This window comes from Leguminivora glycinivorella, chromosome 3 (assembly GCF_023078275.1).
Source record: "Leguminivora glycinivorella isolate SPB_JAAS2020 chromosome 3, LegGlyc_1.1, whole genome shotgun sequence".
Classification (NCBI taxonomy): domain Eukaryota; kingdom Metazoa; phylum Arthropoda; class Insecta; order Lepidoptera; family Tortricidae; genus Leguminivora; species Leguminivora glycinivorella.
The window spans coordinates 24845126-24864449 of NC_062973.1; the positions used below are offsets into that span (position 1 = coordinate 24845126).

General features: G+C 37.3%; 1 protein-coding gene across 1 annotated transcript in view; it reads left to right on the top strand.

Annotated features, from left to right (window-relative positions):
* Positions 1–18561, top strand: part of LOC125224933 (aminopeptidase N) — a 60970-nt gene extending 42409 nt beyond the window's left edge. Inside the window, 2 exon segments of the mRNA XM_048128452.1 lie at positions 6792–7106; positions 17377–18561. Coding sequence (XP_047984409.1) covers positions 6792–7106; positions 17377–17623 — 562 coding nt within the window. The 3' untranslated portion in view covers positions 17624–18561.
* Positions 18562–19324: the final 763 nt, after the last annotated feature.

The following is a 19324-nucleotide window of genomic DNA, read 5'->3' on the forward strand; positions in this document are numbered from 1 at the left end:
TTCGATGCGGTCTTCAGTTTTCAACTAAAAATTTATCTGTCTTCGATTAAAAAAAACTCGTATATCGACATTGTACATTTTGTCTGTCATTCTTTGAAGTTATTCAGTGCGAGACGTAAATTTACTTTTTTTAATTTTTTTCTTACTTTTCTTTCAAAATTTTTTTCTTTGTATTTTTTTTTAATTACACAAATTAATACCTTTCATTTGAGATACGTTTTGTCAAAATCGGACTACACAATAAAAAAATAGATTTTTTTTAATTTTCATAAAACACCTCGCTACGCTCGGCTTCCTAAGGGATGAAATTTCGATATCCTCGGAAAAAATCGTTTACTATGATGTCTACTATCACCATGCAAAGCGGCTTGCTTCCATCCAAAAGTGCAGCTTTTTTTTCATAACTAGTAATAACCGATTGTGGTGCTTGCTGTGTCAAGCCCTACGGTCGGTGTCGCGTCACTAGTTGGCGCGGGTGGAGCTGTCAGAGGATCGTCGGCCATTACCGCGTCGTGCTGTGAATTGTCTCAAGCTACGCTCTGTTTTCTAAGTGTTATGTATTAAAACCTGTATTTCATGATGTCTGGTGTTTTCCTCTTTAACAGGTCAGAAGTGAGATCCGTGAACTACACGTGCGATATATTGTAATTGGCGTAAAAGCCGTATTTGCCTACTCATTATTGTTCACGAAAGTAACGCCGGTTCTTGTGAATTTACTATACTTCTGGCACCATTCATCATTGAATACTGAAAACAGATAATCGGTAAAGCCTTGGTAAGGCATATTTTCGAGAAGAAAAGGTTAAGTAAGTTACTGATGATCCAGTACGTGATTGAAGGCCATGTCGTTATACGACTTGGATACAATACAAAAAGGTGGTAGAATTACAGAGTATGGTAAGCTTTATCATGTAGTTTCAATTGTTGGAACGATGTTTAAGTCACGTAAGTTATAATTTTATATATGTTGTGACAAGTTCAAGAACTGAATGTTACTGTATGAGATCTTGAATATCATTAAGCAATCAAGGACAACTTGTGAAAGGTTATGTTATACACTTGTTAAAGAAGAGTTTTTACCTATTGCGCATAAGCAGCATTCTTAATTCTTACCTTTATTGACATGGACAGATGTCATTAATAATTTTATTGCCATTGACTCTTAGTCTACCCTTCATAATATTCAAAGAACAGTAATAATAATATTGGACTATGAATGCCAACTATGGCAGCTAGATGACTACAATAACATCATAGTCAGGCACCATAATAATTGCCCTGAATCCTAATCATATAAAATCCATTCATCGGTAACAAGCTCAGAAAATTCTGTAGTTGTGTTGGAAATGCTTATGATATTTTATCAGCTAAGGTTTCTGATTTATTATTGAGCTTTATTAGAACACTGTCTAAATCTAATGGTTTTTACCAATATTACTGGATTCTATAATTTAACTTCAAAAAGTATTGCTTATTAATTACCCCATAAGTTACCATTATGAGAGTTAGGTGATTTAATATTGAGTACTTACCTATTATTGTCACTAAAAATATTTTAAGCACTGAATGGTTGTAAGTAATTAGTTGAGAACTACCTGTGTGGTGTGTGAATATTACTCCTTGGATGTTATTATTGCAATTAATAATATAATGGAATCTTAAATACCTATTTATGCATTACCGGCATTGCTGTCATGGGATATTGAACAGCATGTTTCTCTTTTCACAAAATTGAGAGTGTTGTGTGAAGTGTGGCATTATTAATTATGGAAGCATGTTGGTAATAAATGTAATTTCAGGAAAAGTTGTTGCTTCAATTGTATGTTCACAGAATAAACATGTTATCCTGAGGTTATAATTTACCAGAGAGATGAACAAGATGGATGGGTGTCTGCCAATCTCCACACCCATAATAGAAGCCTAGTTCCTGCATTTTGCAGGAATCATTTTGATTGCACAAATATGTGTAATATTGTTCTGTGTAAATGGAGGTACATAAAATATAGTAAGCGGGACAAAATTGAACATGGTAAGGTCAAATTATATCATATGAGGTTTCACTTTTATGTGATTGATATTCACATATGTAATTTGAAGTAATAAATAGTAAATCGTAAACTAGAACTTTCCTTTGCTAATGCGCGTAATGTTAATTACGATTAACATGGATTTCCGCAAAGTAACGCCTGATTCCATCGATTATTTAATAAATAGTAGTTCATGGTTAAAATAATGTCAATTTATTACTGATCAAATATAAAACTCACATACAAATTATTATATGAGCCTCTTGGACTTCCCAAGAGATATGAGTGGACATGGACACTGAATAACTAAAATAGAGCTAATGTGTCAATGTTTTAGAAATAAAATAGAACAGGCTAGCATGACCACCAAGGGCCTGTGATGTACAAGTAGAAGGATTGAGGTGATATGTATTCACTCATGTCATTGATTTATTATACTGTTTTGCTAGAATGTGGCATACGGATATAAAAGAGTGTGTGAGTTGACTTATCCTCACTTTTGTCATCTTTGAGTCAGGTACCAACTGTTAATGTTGACAGTGCTATATCAGGCAGTAATATGAATGAATAAAATAGACAGGGAACATTGATTATGTTATGATTTTTGCAGAACATCTAAACCTTAATTGTTGGTCATATGATGTTGTGATGGAAAATTAATATTTCCTTTTAGTATGAGAGCAAAGTCTTGATTAGTGATGAAAATTATTGGGTTATCTATAATCACATTGCCCCAGGGTAGATGATACATCTAAGTTCAGCTTCAAGCGTTCATGAGAGAATCAAGTTAATGAGTGAAGGAAAATAATGTTACTTATTTAATTTTGACAAATTATATTTGTATCTAATTTATGTGAAATGTTATATGTTGTTAGAATTCAAAATAGCTTCACATTGCTCCAGCTGCAAGATGGGAGTTGTCACCAAACTGTATGGTGCAAGGAATTATTGGCAGTGAAGTAAATATTTGATGAGAAGCAACTGAAGGTAAAATGTTAATGGTTGCCAAGTTTGATGATACAGCATCAAAGACTGACACAAGTTGAGAATTTTTAACTAAAGTTCTTTGTTTGAATAATTTGAAGTATAAAATTATCAATGTCATGGGACAAGTGCAACGAATGTACTACTAACTGGTAAAAAGATAAATACACAATAAAATATTGATGTATCAATTTGCATAGAACAATTACATGTCTTGAAATGGAAGTGATTTTAATAGAACAATTGATATCTTGGTATAGCTAAACCATGTTGGAATACCTAGAGTCAACACTGTGAGCATGTACATGTTAAAAAAAAAAAGATATCAATATTCTTGATAGAGTATCTGAATTTGAGTACCTATCTCATGGTCGTTCATCGGGTTGCATAGGTATCAATCTGTTCGAAGCTGTCATCATTATTACCCCTATAAAATGCTTCATAGATGAGCACAGGTCTCTCTCCTCGAAATTCATATATATAATTAATTCTAAAGAGACAGATAAATTACATTTATAAAAAAAAATAGTAAGGGTTGAACCTTACCTAAATTCGTCCGACTAATCTAAACATAGAATGTTATGGCGAACACAGTTATTGCCTAAGAATTGTGGTTACAGAATATACTGGCAGGAGTCTGCTCGCCTATGCGGCGATGCGAGTCTGCACGCCTGAGCGGCGGTGCCAGTCTGCTCGCCTATGCGGCGGTGCGAGTCTGCACGCCTGAGCGGCGGTGCCAGTCTGCTCGCCTATGCGGCGGTGCGAGTCTGCACGCCTGCGAGGCGGTGCAAGTCTGCTCGCCTATGCGGCGGTGCGAGTCTGCTCGCCTACGAGGCGGTGCCAGTCTGGTCGCCTATGCGGCGGTGCGAGTCTGCTCGCCTGCGAGGCGGTGCAAGTCTGCTCGCCTATGCGGCGGTGCGAGTCTGCTCGCCTACGAGGCGGTGCCAGTCTGGTCGCCTATGCGGCGGTGCGAGTCTGCACGCCTGCGAGGCGGTGCGAGTCTGCTCGCCTATGCGGCGGTGCAAGTCTGCTCGCCTACGAGGCGGTGTGAGTCTGCTCGCCTGCGAGGCAGTGTGAGTCTGCACGTACCACGAGTCCGTGAGGATAAACGCTTAGCGAGCCTAGACGTATCAGCTTAGCGAGCCGTGATACAAATGATTAACAAACCTGTGAGGAGTGTCAGCTTAGCGAGCTATGACACCAATGCTTAGCGAGCCTGTAAGACGTATCAGCTTAGCGAGCCATGATACGAATGATTAACAAACCTGTGAGGAGTGTCAGCTTAGCGAGCTATGACACCAATGCTTAGCGAGCCTGTAAGACGTATCAGCTTAGCGAGCCATGATACGAATGATTAACAAACCTGTGAGGAGTGTCAGCTTAGCGAGCTATGACACCAATGCTTAGCGAGCCTGTAAGACGTATCAGCTTAGCGAGCTATGATACGAATGATTAACAAACCTGTGAGGAGTGTCAGCTTAGCGAGCTATGACGCCAATGCTTAACGAGCTATGATACGAATGTTTCTTAGTGAGCCCAATAAATAAAATTATCTTAGAGCCCACGTTAAGTATCAGCTTAGCGAGCTATGATACGAATGATTAACAAACCTGTGAGGAGTGTCAGCTTAGCGAGCTATGACGCCAATGCTTAACGAGCTATGATACGAATGTTTCTTAGTGAGCCCAATAAATAAAATTATCTTAGAGCCCACGTTAAGTATCAGCTTAAAGAGCTATGATACCAATGCCTAAAGAGTCCCATAAATATAATTTAGTTTAAAGAGATGTGAGGTATCAGCTTAAAGAGCTTATGATACAAATGCTTAAAGAGCCCCATATTATTTAGAGCCCCATATATAAATTAGCTTAAAGAGCCCCATGTGTAATTTAGCTCAAAGAGCCCATATATTAATTAGCTTAAAAAGCCCCATATATAATTTAGCTTATAGAGCCTATATGAGGTATCAGCTTAAAGAGCTTATGATACTAATGCTTTGGGAGCCTATGTGACGTATCAGCTTAAAGAGCTTATGATACAAATTCTTAAAGAGCCCGTGATCTTAATAACCTTAAAGAGATTGTTGTACAAAACTTAAGCTATAGCAGCTTAAAGAGCACAAGTTCTTTTGCTGGTTGTTTTTTTATTTAAAATATTCACTAAAAGAAAGGAAACAAACGACAACCGAACAAAGTGTCCTAATTTAATAAAAATTAAAATTAAAGTTACTAAGTTATAACAGCCCCAGTAAGCTTAAATAGACCGGTCTTCACAGACGGCACCCGTTCACGAGTATGACGCGTATCTCAGCCATCGCCTCCCTCAACCTTTATTCGGGAAGGTGGCGACCATTTTTGTACATTTGGTGTACATTGTGGTACACAGGTGGTACATTTGGTGTATACACAGGTGGTGTACATTTTTTCGCCTTATTGCTACGAATTAAGGTGAAGAAATGTACACACATATATGAACTCGACTGTACTCTTTTGGGTGAACTCACTGTCGCTGGATCACTATTCCAGTGTTCTACCAACTGAGCCACCAACATTTCATCCGTAGTCAGTGAATCTTTTTATCATAAAGTCCATGGGCGGCGATGACTGCTTCCCATTAGGCGACTGGTCTGCTCGTCTGCATGTCATTAAAAATATTTAATAAAATCGTTTTTGGCTGATATTAGCAATTTAGCATCTCTTCCAATCATATCGATTTTGTCACGTGTCGTAAACAGATATATCGATTCACAAATATCTACACAAGTCCTAAATATAAAAACATTGAAGAGCTTTAACTACCTATTACCCTAGGTAAATGTTAATATATCCATACTAGCCTTTTCCTGCGGCTTTGCTCGCGTTAGAAAGAGACAAAAAGTAGCCTATGTCACCCTCCATCCCTTCAACTATCTCCACTTAAAAAATCACGTCAATTCGTCGCTCCGTTTTGCCGTGCAAGACGGACAAACAAACAGACACACACACACTTTCCCATTTATAATATTAGTATGGATGATCGGTTGGAGGCATTTATAATTTGAATATTACCCTAGGTGTTTCGGGGTTAGTCCCATAGTAAAACTTTTTCTCTATCACATACCTATTTTTTTTTTTATACTACGTCGGTGGCAAACAAGTATACGGCCCGCCTGATGTAAAGCGGTCACCGTAACCTAGGGACGCCTGCAACTCAAACAGTGTCACATGCGCGTTGCCACCCCATTAGAAACTTGTACATTCCCTTTTGCTGTGTTAAGTACACAGCAAAAAGGAGTGTACAAGTTCCAAGGAGGGTTCGGGTTGCCGATGACTCAAAGGACAATAAACGGAACAAGTTAGTTCCGTAAGTCCTCCCGTCATCAGCACACCGCACCCTCGTTGAGCTCTGGCAGCCTTACTCACCGACAGGAACACAACACTATGAGGGTCTAGTGCTATTTGGCTGCGGTCTTCTGTAAGGCGGAGGTACTACCCCAGTTGGGCTCTGCTCTAGATTCGAGCGAGACGATATCCGCTGTGCTGTGCCCTACCACACAAAGCGGAATATCATTCGCTATGCCCTACCTCCTACTGTATATACTCCTACCTATACAAACAAACAGTCATTATTATTACAGAATAGATGACTAAAAACAGCTGGTAATTAAATAAATGTTATAGGTCATTCTTACACTGATTGACTGAGTCCCACGGTAATCTCTGATAACAACAAATCCTTTAAAACTTAGCACTATTTTAGGTTGTTTATATTATATTTATTTATAAAATGTATTGTCCACAGAATCGCCAATCAATTCATCTGCCCAGTCTTCAAATGGGGCACCAAAGAGGAGTGGGAGTTCGGGTTCCAGCGGGTCATCAACTTCCCCCCTTCCAGAAAGCAGAGTGAGAGGACCTACCTCCTCAAGACTCTCGCCGGCTGCCCAGTAGACAATTACAAGATTAATAGACTCCTCAATGTGACCATCTTGGAGGGGAATGGGAACTTCACGGAGACGGACTTGTTCCTGATCTTTAGTATGCTGAATGGAAGCCCGCAGGGTTATGAGACGCTGTTCTTCTTCTTGGATAAGAATTGGAGCGTGCTGAAGGAAAAGTAAGTAATTTCGATCCTCAAATGTTTTAATATCTCGCGAGAGTAGCGTCGGGCGACAGGCTTTGCCATACAGTTGGCCCGACGCTACGCTCGCGAGACGCTAGGTGTGGGGGGACCCTAAAACGAGCAATTATTAGTAGGCATCCAGGCGATTCTGGAAGCAGCTCTAACAATTTCGCTGAAATTTGTTACGTGGAGGTGAAAAATCGATCTAACTTACTTTTTAACCCCCGACGCAAAAACGACGTGTTATAAGTTTGACGTGTCTGTCTGTCTGTCTGTCTGTCTGTCTGTCTGTCTGTCTGTTTGTCTGTTTGTGTGTGTGTCTGTCTGTGGCATCGTAGCTCCCGAACGGATGAACCGATTTCGATTTAGTTTTTTTGTTTGAAAGCTGAGTTAGTCGGGAGTCTCTTATACCTTGTACTTTTAGCTGTTGAAAAAAGTGTAAACAATCCGGAGCCGTCAAATTTGACAGTTCCAGGGGTAGTGAACCTTTTAAGGCCAGATCGAAGAACAAAATTGTAGGTCGCGACTTACTTGGTACTTTTTATTCATGGTGAGCCAATTTTAATGATTATAAACGCATAAATGGTAAGTAAGGTGAGAGTAACAATGCGATTCCTTGTATTTATAGGTATTTAAAAAACTGTTAACAAACCGTCAAATAGTTGTTTATCAGTAACGTTTGGTTCCTGTTAAAATATTCGTATTTAAAAATAAGTAATTGAGCTCACTACTATAGTCCGTTCCATTCCAAAAACATATATGTACCTACTTTCGCTTAATTTTACCAAATACACATGTACAATTAGACAAGACGAGTGTAATTACAAGTTTATAATGGGTCGGCAAACGCACATTGCTAATGTGAAACCAGAAAACTGGAGAAGATGCGAAGAACATGTCATCAAGGAAGAGAAGAAAATGAAAGAGTTAGACAACAAGATTGACGATTTGGTCGACAGAATAATAATAAATGTGACAGAATCATCTTCGTCTTCATCCTCATCATCGTCATCGTCCTCACCACAATAAAATAACGTATATATAAAGTATTGCGTTTTACTTAAAAATATACATATTATGTTTTCACCATTAAACACATAGAATAGAACGACATTTTTTTTTCATTTTTTATTATTTCATGCACAGATAATCTTAATTATATTTCTATTGCTTTTTTATATTTCTGTCTTTCATCAAAATTTAGTGTGGTACCGTTGCTGAATCAACTAAACTAAACTACCATCTAGTATAAAAAATACAGCTAAATATAACAATTATCATCTCATACGGAGAAACGGAAGCTCGAAAACACAAATATCAAATTTGGAACAGATGATGATGATGATGATGATGATGATGATGATTGATAACAAGAATGTCAAAATGTCAGATAAAATTAAAAATCGCGTAAGTGTTATACCCAGATTAAAATGCAACCATGAGTTTTAAACCTCTGCCAAATTGGGTACTTTTTGGTTGAAGATTTCCTGAAGAAAATAATTATATTAATTAAATGTAATGACGATAAGCTTGTATTCATGAAGGTGTATTATGTTTCGTCAAATTAAACGAAATTACACTGGTCAAAAAGAGAAATAAAAAAACAAAGTGTGATGTAAAGCTGCATTTTTGGTATGTTATTTGGGGTCCTTGGGGGAATGTAGGGCTATATTTTGCAAGCAAAAAAATGGTGTGCTAACTTCGTAATTTAAAAAAAAAAGTAAAAAAATCAGACTTTTTTTGGTTTTTGCCGTTTTATTAAAAAACTATGCATTTTTGGTCAAAAGTTTCTTTGTAATGTTGAAAGCGCATTAAATTCCAAACAGTTTGACATCTTTTTTATCAATGTCCGTCAAATATTTTTTGAGATATGAAGCGTCAAAAAAAGAGCATTTTTCCCCTTTCTATGAAAATATTCGTTTTGCTAATATTTTAAGACAGATATCAGCAAAAGAACTCAGGCTACTACATAAATTGTAAAATAAAAATGTAGAAAGTTTCAATAAGACCAATGGAGTGCCAGTTATTAAAAAAAAATAGGATTATATCATAAGTCTAGTATAACTGGATCAGAAATAATCGGTGGATGGTAATGGCCAAATGGGATAGTTTACATATATTTACAGGAGGCGTAGCGGAGAACGAATTATTATTATTTGGGGGCTGTTCAAGTATTACTCAGACACATATTTGCGTATATCAACATTTATTTAGTAAGTTAAGTTTACGGTCAGAAAGACCTCAGGCTCGCCGCTTGGCGGAAAAAAATATTTACGAGTAGAAAACCCTCACTAATTGAATCAGATTGTTCCGAAATTGTTCTTGTACGGACTGGTTTTTAAAGCATATCACTGAGGGTCAATAACATCGATGCAATCTCACAAGCGTTGTCGTGGACGTGCCCGAATCATAGTATTCTCCGTTTAACGAAATATCAGTACATAGTATGTGTTGTATTGCACGCGCAGGTCTCTCACCGCCGCGCAGGTGTAGTCGGACCATAACTCGACAGTATACACGCTTGTACAAAAACTGAGGAACAGCTGTCTTTTTACGCTGTCACTACATTTGGCGAATCTTCTAGCCAACATGTTTGCCCTTACTGCGGTGGCTCGCCTCTGCCTTTCTATGTCCTCCTGGTCTTTTAAACTGGAGAACAAGATGTGGCCAAGATATTTGACTTCGTGTACTCTCCGCAATTGAACTCCATCAAGCAAAAGAGGTGGTACATGTGTGGGCATATGTGCTGCCTCCATGAGCATTAATTCAGACTTGTCCGGATATTATCTCATGTTATGCTGGCTGGCGTATCTCTCGCATTCTGCAAGTAACTTACGCATAGCTCCCACAGATGGTGCTAGTAGGACCATATCGTCTGCATATGCGATGTGATTTATCATTTGCCCATTGATGGAGCAGCCAACCTCGGTACTGGTCAAAGCCTGCGACAGCACATCCATGTACACGCTGAAGAGAGCCGGAGACATACTGCCTCCTTGTCTCACGCCACAGTTTAGCCCGCTGGCGGTGGACAGAGTTGACTTCCATCTTACTACGTTCTTCTGCTGGGAATACCACTTCTCCAGTATCTTAATAATTGGCGTGGGCGCTTTCCGTTCCCGTAGTTTATTCCACAGCAATTGGTGGTCAAATACAACTCAAGTGGACTTTCTATCACTACAGGAGTTGTGCCATCAAGATGCAGAACCAGGAAAATGTAACTAATTCTGTTTTATTTTTCTAATTTACTAAACTTCAAAATTTTACTGTATTTTATTTCTTCATTAGTAATAGTCAAATCGATGCAAAGTTAGCTTAGACAATTTTTTCAGATAAACGGATATCAAAGAAAGTAAGATCGAATAGATAGCACTTTCAACCTAAAACTTTTACCGTAAACTATTTTACCTTAACCAATCTACCAGACTCTTGGCTTCTCTATTTATAGATTATTTTTTGTTTACCAAAGTAACTATTCGTCTTACTGACCTTTATTTGCACTAAAACTAAAGCAAATTAAATTTTATACAATGTTATATTGCAATATATATCATATCATGAAGTATTTTGCAGATATATTTGTCTAAAAATATTGGCAAAACGCTACATTTTATAAATGCGTCAAAAATTAACCTTTTTTGACGCTTCATATCTCGAAAACTATTTGACGGACATTGATAAAAAAGATGTCAAACTGTTTGAAATTTAATGCGCTTTCAACATTACAAAGCACCTTTTGACCAAAAACGCATAGTTTTTTAATAAAAAAATAAAAACCAAAAAAAGTCCGATTTTTTTACTTTTTTTTTAAATTACGAAGTTAGCACACTTTTTTTTTGCTTGCAAAATATAGTCTTACATTCCCCCAAGGACTCCAAATAACATACCAAAAATCCAGCTTTACATCACACTTTGTTTTTTTAGCCGATTTTCATGTAAGATTTGACCGGTGTAATGTTAGTGGAATGAAATGGAAAATAGTACTGAACTCAATTCATTTTTAAATAGAGAAAAAAAATCAGGAACCAAACGTTACCTAATAAACAACCCTCAAATTTGACAGCTCCGGTTTGTTTATTGCGGTCGGGGGTTTTTTCAAAATTTTAATTTTGTGGTTGTAAATAAATAAATAAATAAATAAATATTATAGGACATTCTTACACAGATTGACTGAGGCCCACGGTAAGCTCAAGAAGGCTTGTGTTGTGGGTACTCAGACAACGATATACATAATATATAAATACTTATATACTTATATACATAGAAAACATCCATGACTCAGGAACAAATATCTGTGCTCATCACACAAATAAATGCCCTTACCGGGATTTGAACCCGGGACCGCGGCGCAGCAGGCAGGGTCACTACCGACTGCGCCAGACCGGTCGCCGGTCGAGAATATTAGACACCTAAATATTACTAAAAATTATTCCGAATTTCCCAGTACAACCGCTTTTCTCCCCTATTTTCAACTTATCCTTTTTCGTGGCAAGAATATTTGCATTAATTAAAAATCCGTGGAACGGAAATTAAGTTTCGTAGACTCGCTTGTATGTTACATCCGGACCCGACTCATTGTAATATAACGAACATAGTCAACTGGCCGCTTGTATACCTTAAGAGGTTGTATTAAGGCTTGTATCTGGTTAGTAAACAGTGTTAGAGATAGTATTTCACTATACCGGATACGTAGGTACAGTCAGCCAGAGAGATATGAATGGAGCCAAAGTGTCAAAAATATTATGTTTATATATCTAGATGGCGCTGTACCTTTGGTTGATTCTCAGCTAGATGGCGCTTAATATTAATATTCGACAATTTGAAGACATTACATACCTTTTATCAAAACACTGATTCAAACTTTCACGATTTTTACACATATTTAAAATTGCAAACGGGACTTAATCGCGTATTTACTATGTTTTAAACACTATGTTTTAAACACTAACCTCCGACGTTTCAAGGACGGCATTGTCCCCGTGGTCTCGGAGCAGACTGGCTGAAGTTGACATCAACATCTTCTAGCTGTACGAGTTTTTCGAACTACCCGCACCTGGTCCTGACTACCCACTTGAACAGTTTGTGCACTAGGGATGTCACCTTGTCGACACACAACACTCACGATATTCGGTTTTTCAACCCGCGATATTTGTTTCTTCTTGCATTTACTAATGACCATGTTCCATGTGGATGAGATATTAAAATCTTCGTCTCGATTGAAATTTTTATACTTCTTAATTTCAATGGCTTCACGTATTTTTCTACTATAATACCCACGATCTGTAGAGAGAATTTTAGGGTTGTGAAGCTCAATCCAATATTGGTTAGGCCCTGACTGTAGCAAGTGTTCAGCAACGGCAGACTTGTTCACCTGGCGATTTTTGACAGCTGCGATATGTTCCTTGACCCTTTCCGCTATGGTACGTTTCGTCTCACCAATGTAGGAACTACCACAACTGCAATCAATCTAACTAACAATAACTGATGTAAGTGCAAACGAATTGTTTCGTCACTAACACCAAACATTTGCGAAAGTTCCTGACAAGTTAATTTTGAGTCATTTTCTATGACAGCCTGTAATTATTTATTGTCAATAACAGAGGGTCTTCCCGAACGAGGTAAATCTTCAAGCGACTCGTCACCAGACAAGAACCTTTGAAACCACTTTTGTGCAGTGCGTTCTGATACTGCATTTTCACCGAATGCCGTACATATTTTACGAGACGCTTCTGCAGCTTTGGTGCCGAGTTTAAATTCGTAAAGCAAGCAAGCCCGAATCACACAAGCATTGACAGACATTTTGGTCAGAAATAATTTGGTTACGAAAAGCGTATTAACAAGAGGGAGTGCCTCAATAAACTGACGAGTCTGTGCACGTTATGTTGATACTAAATGCTGGCAGCTAGAAATCGTAACAGGTCAAAACATGTATTTTTAGCGAGCGACGACTAAAACCGCACGAACTTTTTTGGTCACCGGATATTTTATGATTTACTTTTATAAAATGGTCATTTTTTTACCTGCCCTAAACTTTAGGTAAGTAGGTAGGTATACATCACCTATGGCATGCGCCATGGCAATGTAATGTGTACCTATTTTAAGTACCTACAGTCACGTGCATAGGTAAATATTTATAAATAGAATCTGTTCGGAAAGTCAAGAGTCGTGAAATGTATGGGGTCCAATACATTTCACGACTCTTGACTTTTCGAACAGTTTCTAGCATAGGTAAATATCCTAAATTAACTTATTGAAATTTGCAAAGTAAGAATCAGAATAATCTGCAATGTATTTTTCCTCTCACTAGCTCGGAAACACGTGTTTTGTCCTTCAATACCAGCGGGTAAAAACGCATTTTATCCACTAGTGGGTAAAGTAGTTTGACCTTGAATAAAGTCAAATTAACTGCTTTAAAATTGATAAAATTTGGTGAATCTAGTAATAACGATGATTTACCACCTATGGAACTACTGGAAGCAGTGATAAACGCATTTTTTGCGTTGTAGTTTCCTCGCTATAGTGAGAGAAAAAGTTTTGTGTTACACTCGGGTGCAAATGTATTTTACTTCTCGTGTGTTAAAAAACTCGCAAGTTCAGAATTCTATTCTCGAACCACTCGCTTCGCTTGTGGTTCAACTGTAGAATCCTTTCACTTGCTCGTTTTTCAATTCCACACTCGGCGTTAAAATACAACTTTGCCCCCTTGTATAACAAATAACTATTAATCATAGGTAAATTGTATTTATGTAGGCTTGGAAGAGTTGGAAGTAATATGCATACCCCGCAAGGTAGGTATATAGGCGTGATTATATGTATGTTTTCACTAATATCCACCGTTACCTATATTATAAAACAGAAACAAAAAAGATCACTAGTACTTAATAAATTACTACGTAATACTCAGAATAGCAATACGTGCCGCGCGACTACACAGGCGGGCGTTTCGCTTGTATGGAGAGATGGCAGTCTATGCACTGTGATCGTACACATTTTACTTTGACAGTAACTTTGTTTCTTTATGTAGTCGATATTCTTTGATATGTAGGTATCGAGGACCATACAATACCGGGACAGACAGAGCCCATACAAAAAAGCGTACCACTGAAATGTATGGGCCTTTTAGGCTTAAAACTAGATGGCGCTATTTCGCAGCCTGGAAGTGGCCAAAATCATATTTTCCCCAAATATTTTTGCTTGTTTTTATTTTTTATAAGAACAAATGACATGGTAATTTATTTTAATATCATGATATCATGTCAATACACATTAAAAAAAAATGTAGGCATCATCAGTGTAGTTATGATAGTATTTAATAGATGGCGCTAAAAAATGGAGGTGCGATTCTTAGTATGAAGATTGTAAACCCTATATAAATCTACCTGATTACCCTACATGATTTTAATGCCGGCAAATTAAGGCCATGTGTAACTACGTATTTTGTCACTTTCAAATATTTGCTGACTGTACATGTACAGTCAGCGACGAGTATTGCACGCGAAGGACTCAGTATGATGAATATTTTCTATTGTGAAGAGAACAAGGCTTGAGCAGCTTTGAGCGTTCGCGTAGCAACTTTAGTTGCCGACTTTACATGATACACAAATGGAGTGTTTGCGTAGTTTGTGTGTATGTTAAATGTGTTTCAGTACGGTGGTCCAAACGTTACAAATTGTGGGGGTACCGTTATTTCCTTACTTATATTAAAATTGTGTCGCTTAACTACATACTCGGGTAAATCCATGCTGCTATAAGGTTAATTTTATTACCTTTCAGATCAATATTATATTTTTTATATAAGTAATCAACCTTATAACAGAATGGATTTACTCAAGTTTGAAGTTATGGGCCAAATATATATTAAAGGCAAAGACATATGTAACTCCGTATAAACACCTACAGTCTAAGAAAAAAACGTACTTCGGAACCATATACAAAAAGGTACGGTGGCCTAGATGGCGTTACATCTTTGGGGGACGCTCGGCTAGATTGCGCAAATATAAAATATTTTACATTTTAACACATATCAAGCCATAAGAATGTGGGCCAAATTGTCAAAACTAAGGTTTAAAAGTTTTATGCTTGTGTCGAGAGATGGCAGTCTATGCACTGTGATTACGTATTTTACTTTGACAGCAACTCTCTATAATACTTGATCCTCTTTGATTAAAGGCAAGCGATAGGCACACGCAAGATGTATTTCAAGGTGGCAGAAAAGCTCAGTAAAAATCTTGAATAAATAAGAATCGTACAATTTATAAAGCTGCTACAGATGAAGCATTTAAACTGAATCGATTATATGTTATGCATCTTTGTATTTTTAGCAAAGACCTATATAACATCCTATACCCAGATAAATTGTCATAAGTCAAAACGTTCCCCAAAACCATACAGAAAATGAATGTGAGCCAGATGGCGATACACCTGGTGTGGTATACGTCAGGAGTTACGCTCAATGTGCCAAATGGCGCTAATACACATATTAATAATAAGTTACTATGGCTGATCAGGTTAATATTTGACATTTTAAAAAATATCAAGCTAAGAATTTGGGCACAAATTGTCAAAAATGAGGTTCAAAAGTTCTATAACGCCTGTAAAATCGCAAGATGGCAATCAGCATATGCACGCTTTTCACAAAAAAGTGATACTATAGATATATTTATTCAATCCCATATTACTCTTCAACGGCTCACTGAATAGTTTGTGTTTCATACATGATCTTTGATTTTTAGCACTAACCTTAGGTAGAAGTAGGCAGCCATTAAGAACTGGAAGTGCACCCGCCAACCTGACCTCAGAATGGCCAAATAAATTGTCAGTTCAAAGAGCACATTTAATTTTGGCAATCCTTGCTAGCACTAACTCCTGATGTACATTTATTGATTAATGACTTGAGAATGAATGCATCTACTAGTACACTGAAGAGCACTTGCACTTTTAGCTTTTCTGTTTAGGTGCATATTTCTGTGCAAAGCTGGAGCACCTGTTTGTATTGATCCAACATTGCAAATATCGCAATATTGCCCACAAATCAAACGATATTACCCGTCGAATATTGCGGTAGCATTCAGATTCCAAATTATACAATATCCCGAGTTTCCATTGGCCAAATGAGTTTTTCCGAGTTGTTTAGAGAAATATTGTTTTCGGATACTAATAGCTGGTTCAATTACAGGCATTTATGTGAATAGCCTTTACTGTATAGCCGTTTTATTGGTAAACTCATGTGTTTGATAAACAAGTATTGCTTCGACGCAAATAACGCCCATTTGAGACCGACATGGCCATTAGAACCTAACTGATCTCATTTTGGTGTATTGTGTAGTCTCTTTTCTAACAGAAATACTTTATACTTTATAGAAAAAAAAACAAATTAATACAATTTTCGTACTTAAAATATATTTCCCTTAATAGTTATTTGTTTCTAATATTAATATATATTATATTATCGCTCGAGCTAATATTGATACCCTGGCCTCAATATTCCATATTCTGTACCACTCACTACGGTCGCAGTTCAATATTAGACCTTTCGCTTGCTCGTGTATAAATACTTTGCCCCCTTGTTAAATAAATATTATCCCTTTCGTAAGGCATATTCAAGTATTTAAATAACCGGCTGTACTCACGTTATTTTATCGCGACTGCTGCGACAAGTTTCGAGTCATTTAGGAGACCCGTCCTCAGGAATGAATGCTCGCAGCGACTACTCTCCGTGCTCTCACATCACCACATTTTACTGAAAAAGCCAGCTATAACTTCGGCGTTGTCGTCACTTTCCATCAGGTGCGACTCATTTAGTGCACACCGCGATAAAATAAAGAGACTACTGCCGTTTATTTAAATAATTATTTTCCCCAGTGCACTGGAAAATAACTAATAGGGATGATGACTACATAAAAAATACGGTATTCTGTTTAGTCCGTTAGTTAGATCGTCCAAAAATATTGAACACATATTTTTAGCTTTTTCTAATAAAAAAAAATACAAAGATACAGAAAACCCAAAGTTCAGGAGTGGGGGTTTGTGACGTCACTTTTAAGAAAAAATTGTACCTAGGCGATGACGTCACGCGAAACTCAACGCTCTGTACGGTCGTCATTTTTCGTTTACGAGAAAAAAGAAAAAATATGTGTCCAAATTTTTTTGATAATCTAACTGACGGACTAAATAGTTTTTTCGGTCGTCTCGCCTATTGACTATACTACCCTTGATGAGTAGGTAATCTACTGAATCTACCAATACACATTTATATTATTCACAGGTTCGGCAGTAAAACGAATCTCTGGGACAACCTGATCACATCAGCCACCTCTCAGTTCACGACTCAGGAGGGCTTGGAGCTGGTCTCCAACCTCTACGTCGCTCACCAGGGGGAGTTCGGGTCGGCCGAGCACATCATCGAGAAATCCATGCGGAACGTTCGTGAGGAGGCCAAGTGGTCCACGGAAAACCTGCCCGTCATAGATGATTGGCTTGACATGTATCTTGCTAATTCGAAAAAGATTTAAATGCTTCGTTTATACTGTGTACTTTTAGGTATTTAAAGACGTAAACAAATAATTTGTACATTTCCATGCATACGGATAGGTGGGCTAACATAGCCACCAAAAGGATGCCGACGAAGAAGCGTGGGTCGGGCAGGCCCAGGCAAAGCACGAAACGATCTTGACGCCTTTCTAAAGAACTGGCCTGAGGAAACGGAGAATCGGGAGACCCGAGAGTCATGGAGAGCCAGTTGAGAGGTAGCTTTGCCCAGCAGAAAAACATGTTCGATTAACCAATCAAATACCACCACCAAGCGCATATGTCACTTGAACGACCCGTCTTTAACGTTCTTAAATATTTGGTCGTATAATATTTTTACTGGCATAAGGAGCCTTGTGAGGGTACATTTTGTTTTTTATTTAAATACCTAAAGGTACAGACTATAGGGCCGGTTGCGTCACAGTTACAGTCAAACTGATCAAGATCAAACGTCACCCAGCATGGAACTTCTCACACAATATTTTAAATTTTGCGAACGCTTTCGGTTATAGACTATACAACCGACCCCGTGTAAGATGTAAATGGGTTGTTTGATATTTTTGCAATAGAACAAATATAATAGTATGAATAGGATTATTAAAATTTAAAATGCACGGCTGGAAAATTGGTGAAGTTCTAATTTATACTTATGCTCAACTTTTTTATACATCAGAATTCAAACGTTCTTTAAATTCTTAATTCTTAAACCTAATCATTTTTTTTTTAATTATCGTTTTCATAATTGCCACATATTCTTTTAAATTAACATAATTTTATTAACAGAATGATGAATTGATGGGGCGAAAAAGCAAGTTAGGGTAACATAAACAGCTTTTTCTCTCCGTGATAATATGATTATTTATGTCGGATAACAGGTTCAAAAAGTATTTATAAAATAGTATTAATAAAGGCTTTAATTTTTTTCCGTTTTTTTATTGTTTCCCTTAAAATATAACCTTTAATAGTTATTTGTTTTACATGGGGGCAAAGTAGTTGTTTAACTGCACGTGCCAATATTCATACCCGAGTAAGCGAAAGATTCGAATATTGAACCGCGAGCGTAGCGAGTGGTTCAAAAAGTGGAATCTTGAGCGTTGCGAGGGTTTCAAGGCACGAAGGCTAAAACAAACATTACCACCGAGTGAAACACAAAATTTTTCACCACACCAACACGAACAAAATAGGTAATAACTATAAAACATCAAATTTAATCAAATCCATCAATTTCTTCAATATTTATGATTCAAAATCATCATTTATAGGTAAATTCTACCAGCCAGTGTAAGACATCAAGTTAAAATTTGTATGAAATTACTTTGATGCACTCTTGTGGATAAAATGAAATTTTGCTATCTGTTTTCGAATAGCAAAGTAAGCCTTTAACAGTTGGTGTGGTGAAAAAATAGTTTAATGATTACCAACATCAAATGGTTTTACATATTATATTTTCTGAACTGCTATTCAACATTCAACATAATGCAACATTCGCAAGCATCTATCAGTCCAGTCCCCCAATAAAAGTCGGTTTGTACTCTACTACAATTTCGTTCTGATTAACTAATCCTACAAAGGTCAACCATTTTGGTTGACCTTTGTATGGACAGTGGACACTCTTTCGTCCCCTAAATATCCTCTTCATTTTCGACCAAGTCTTGTGATATTTTGTGAAGACTGAACAGAACAGT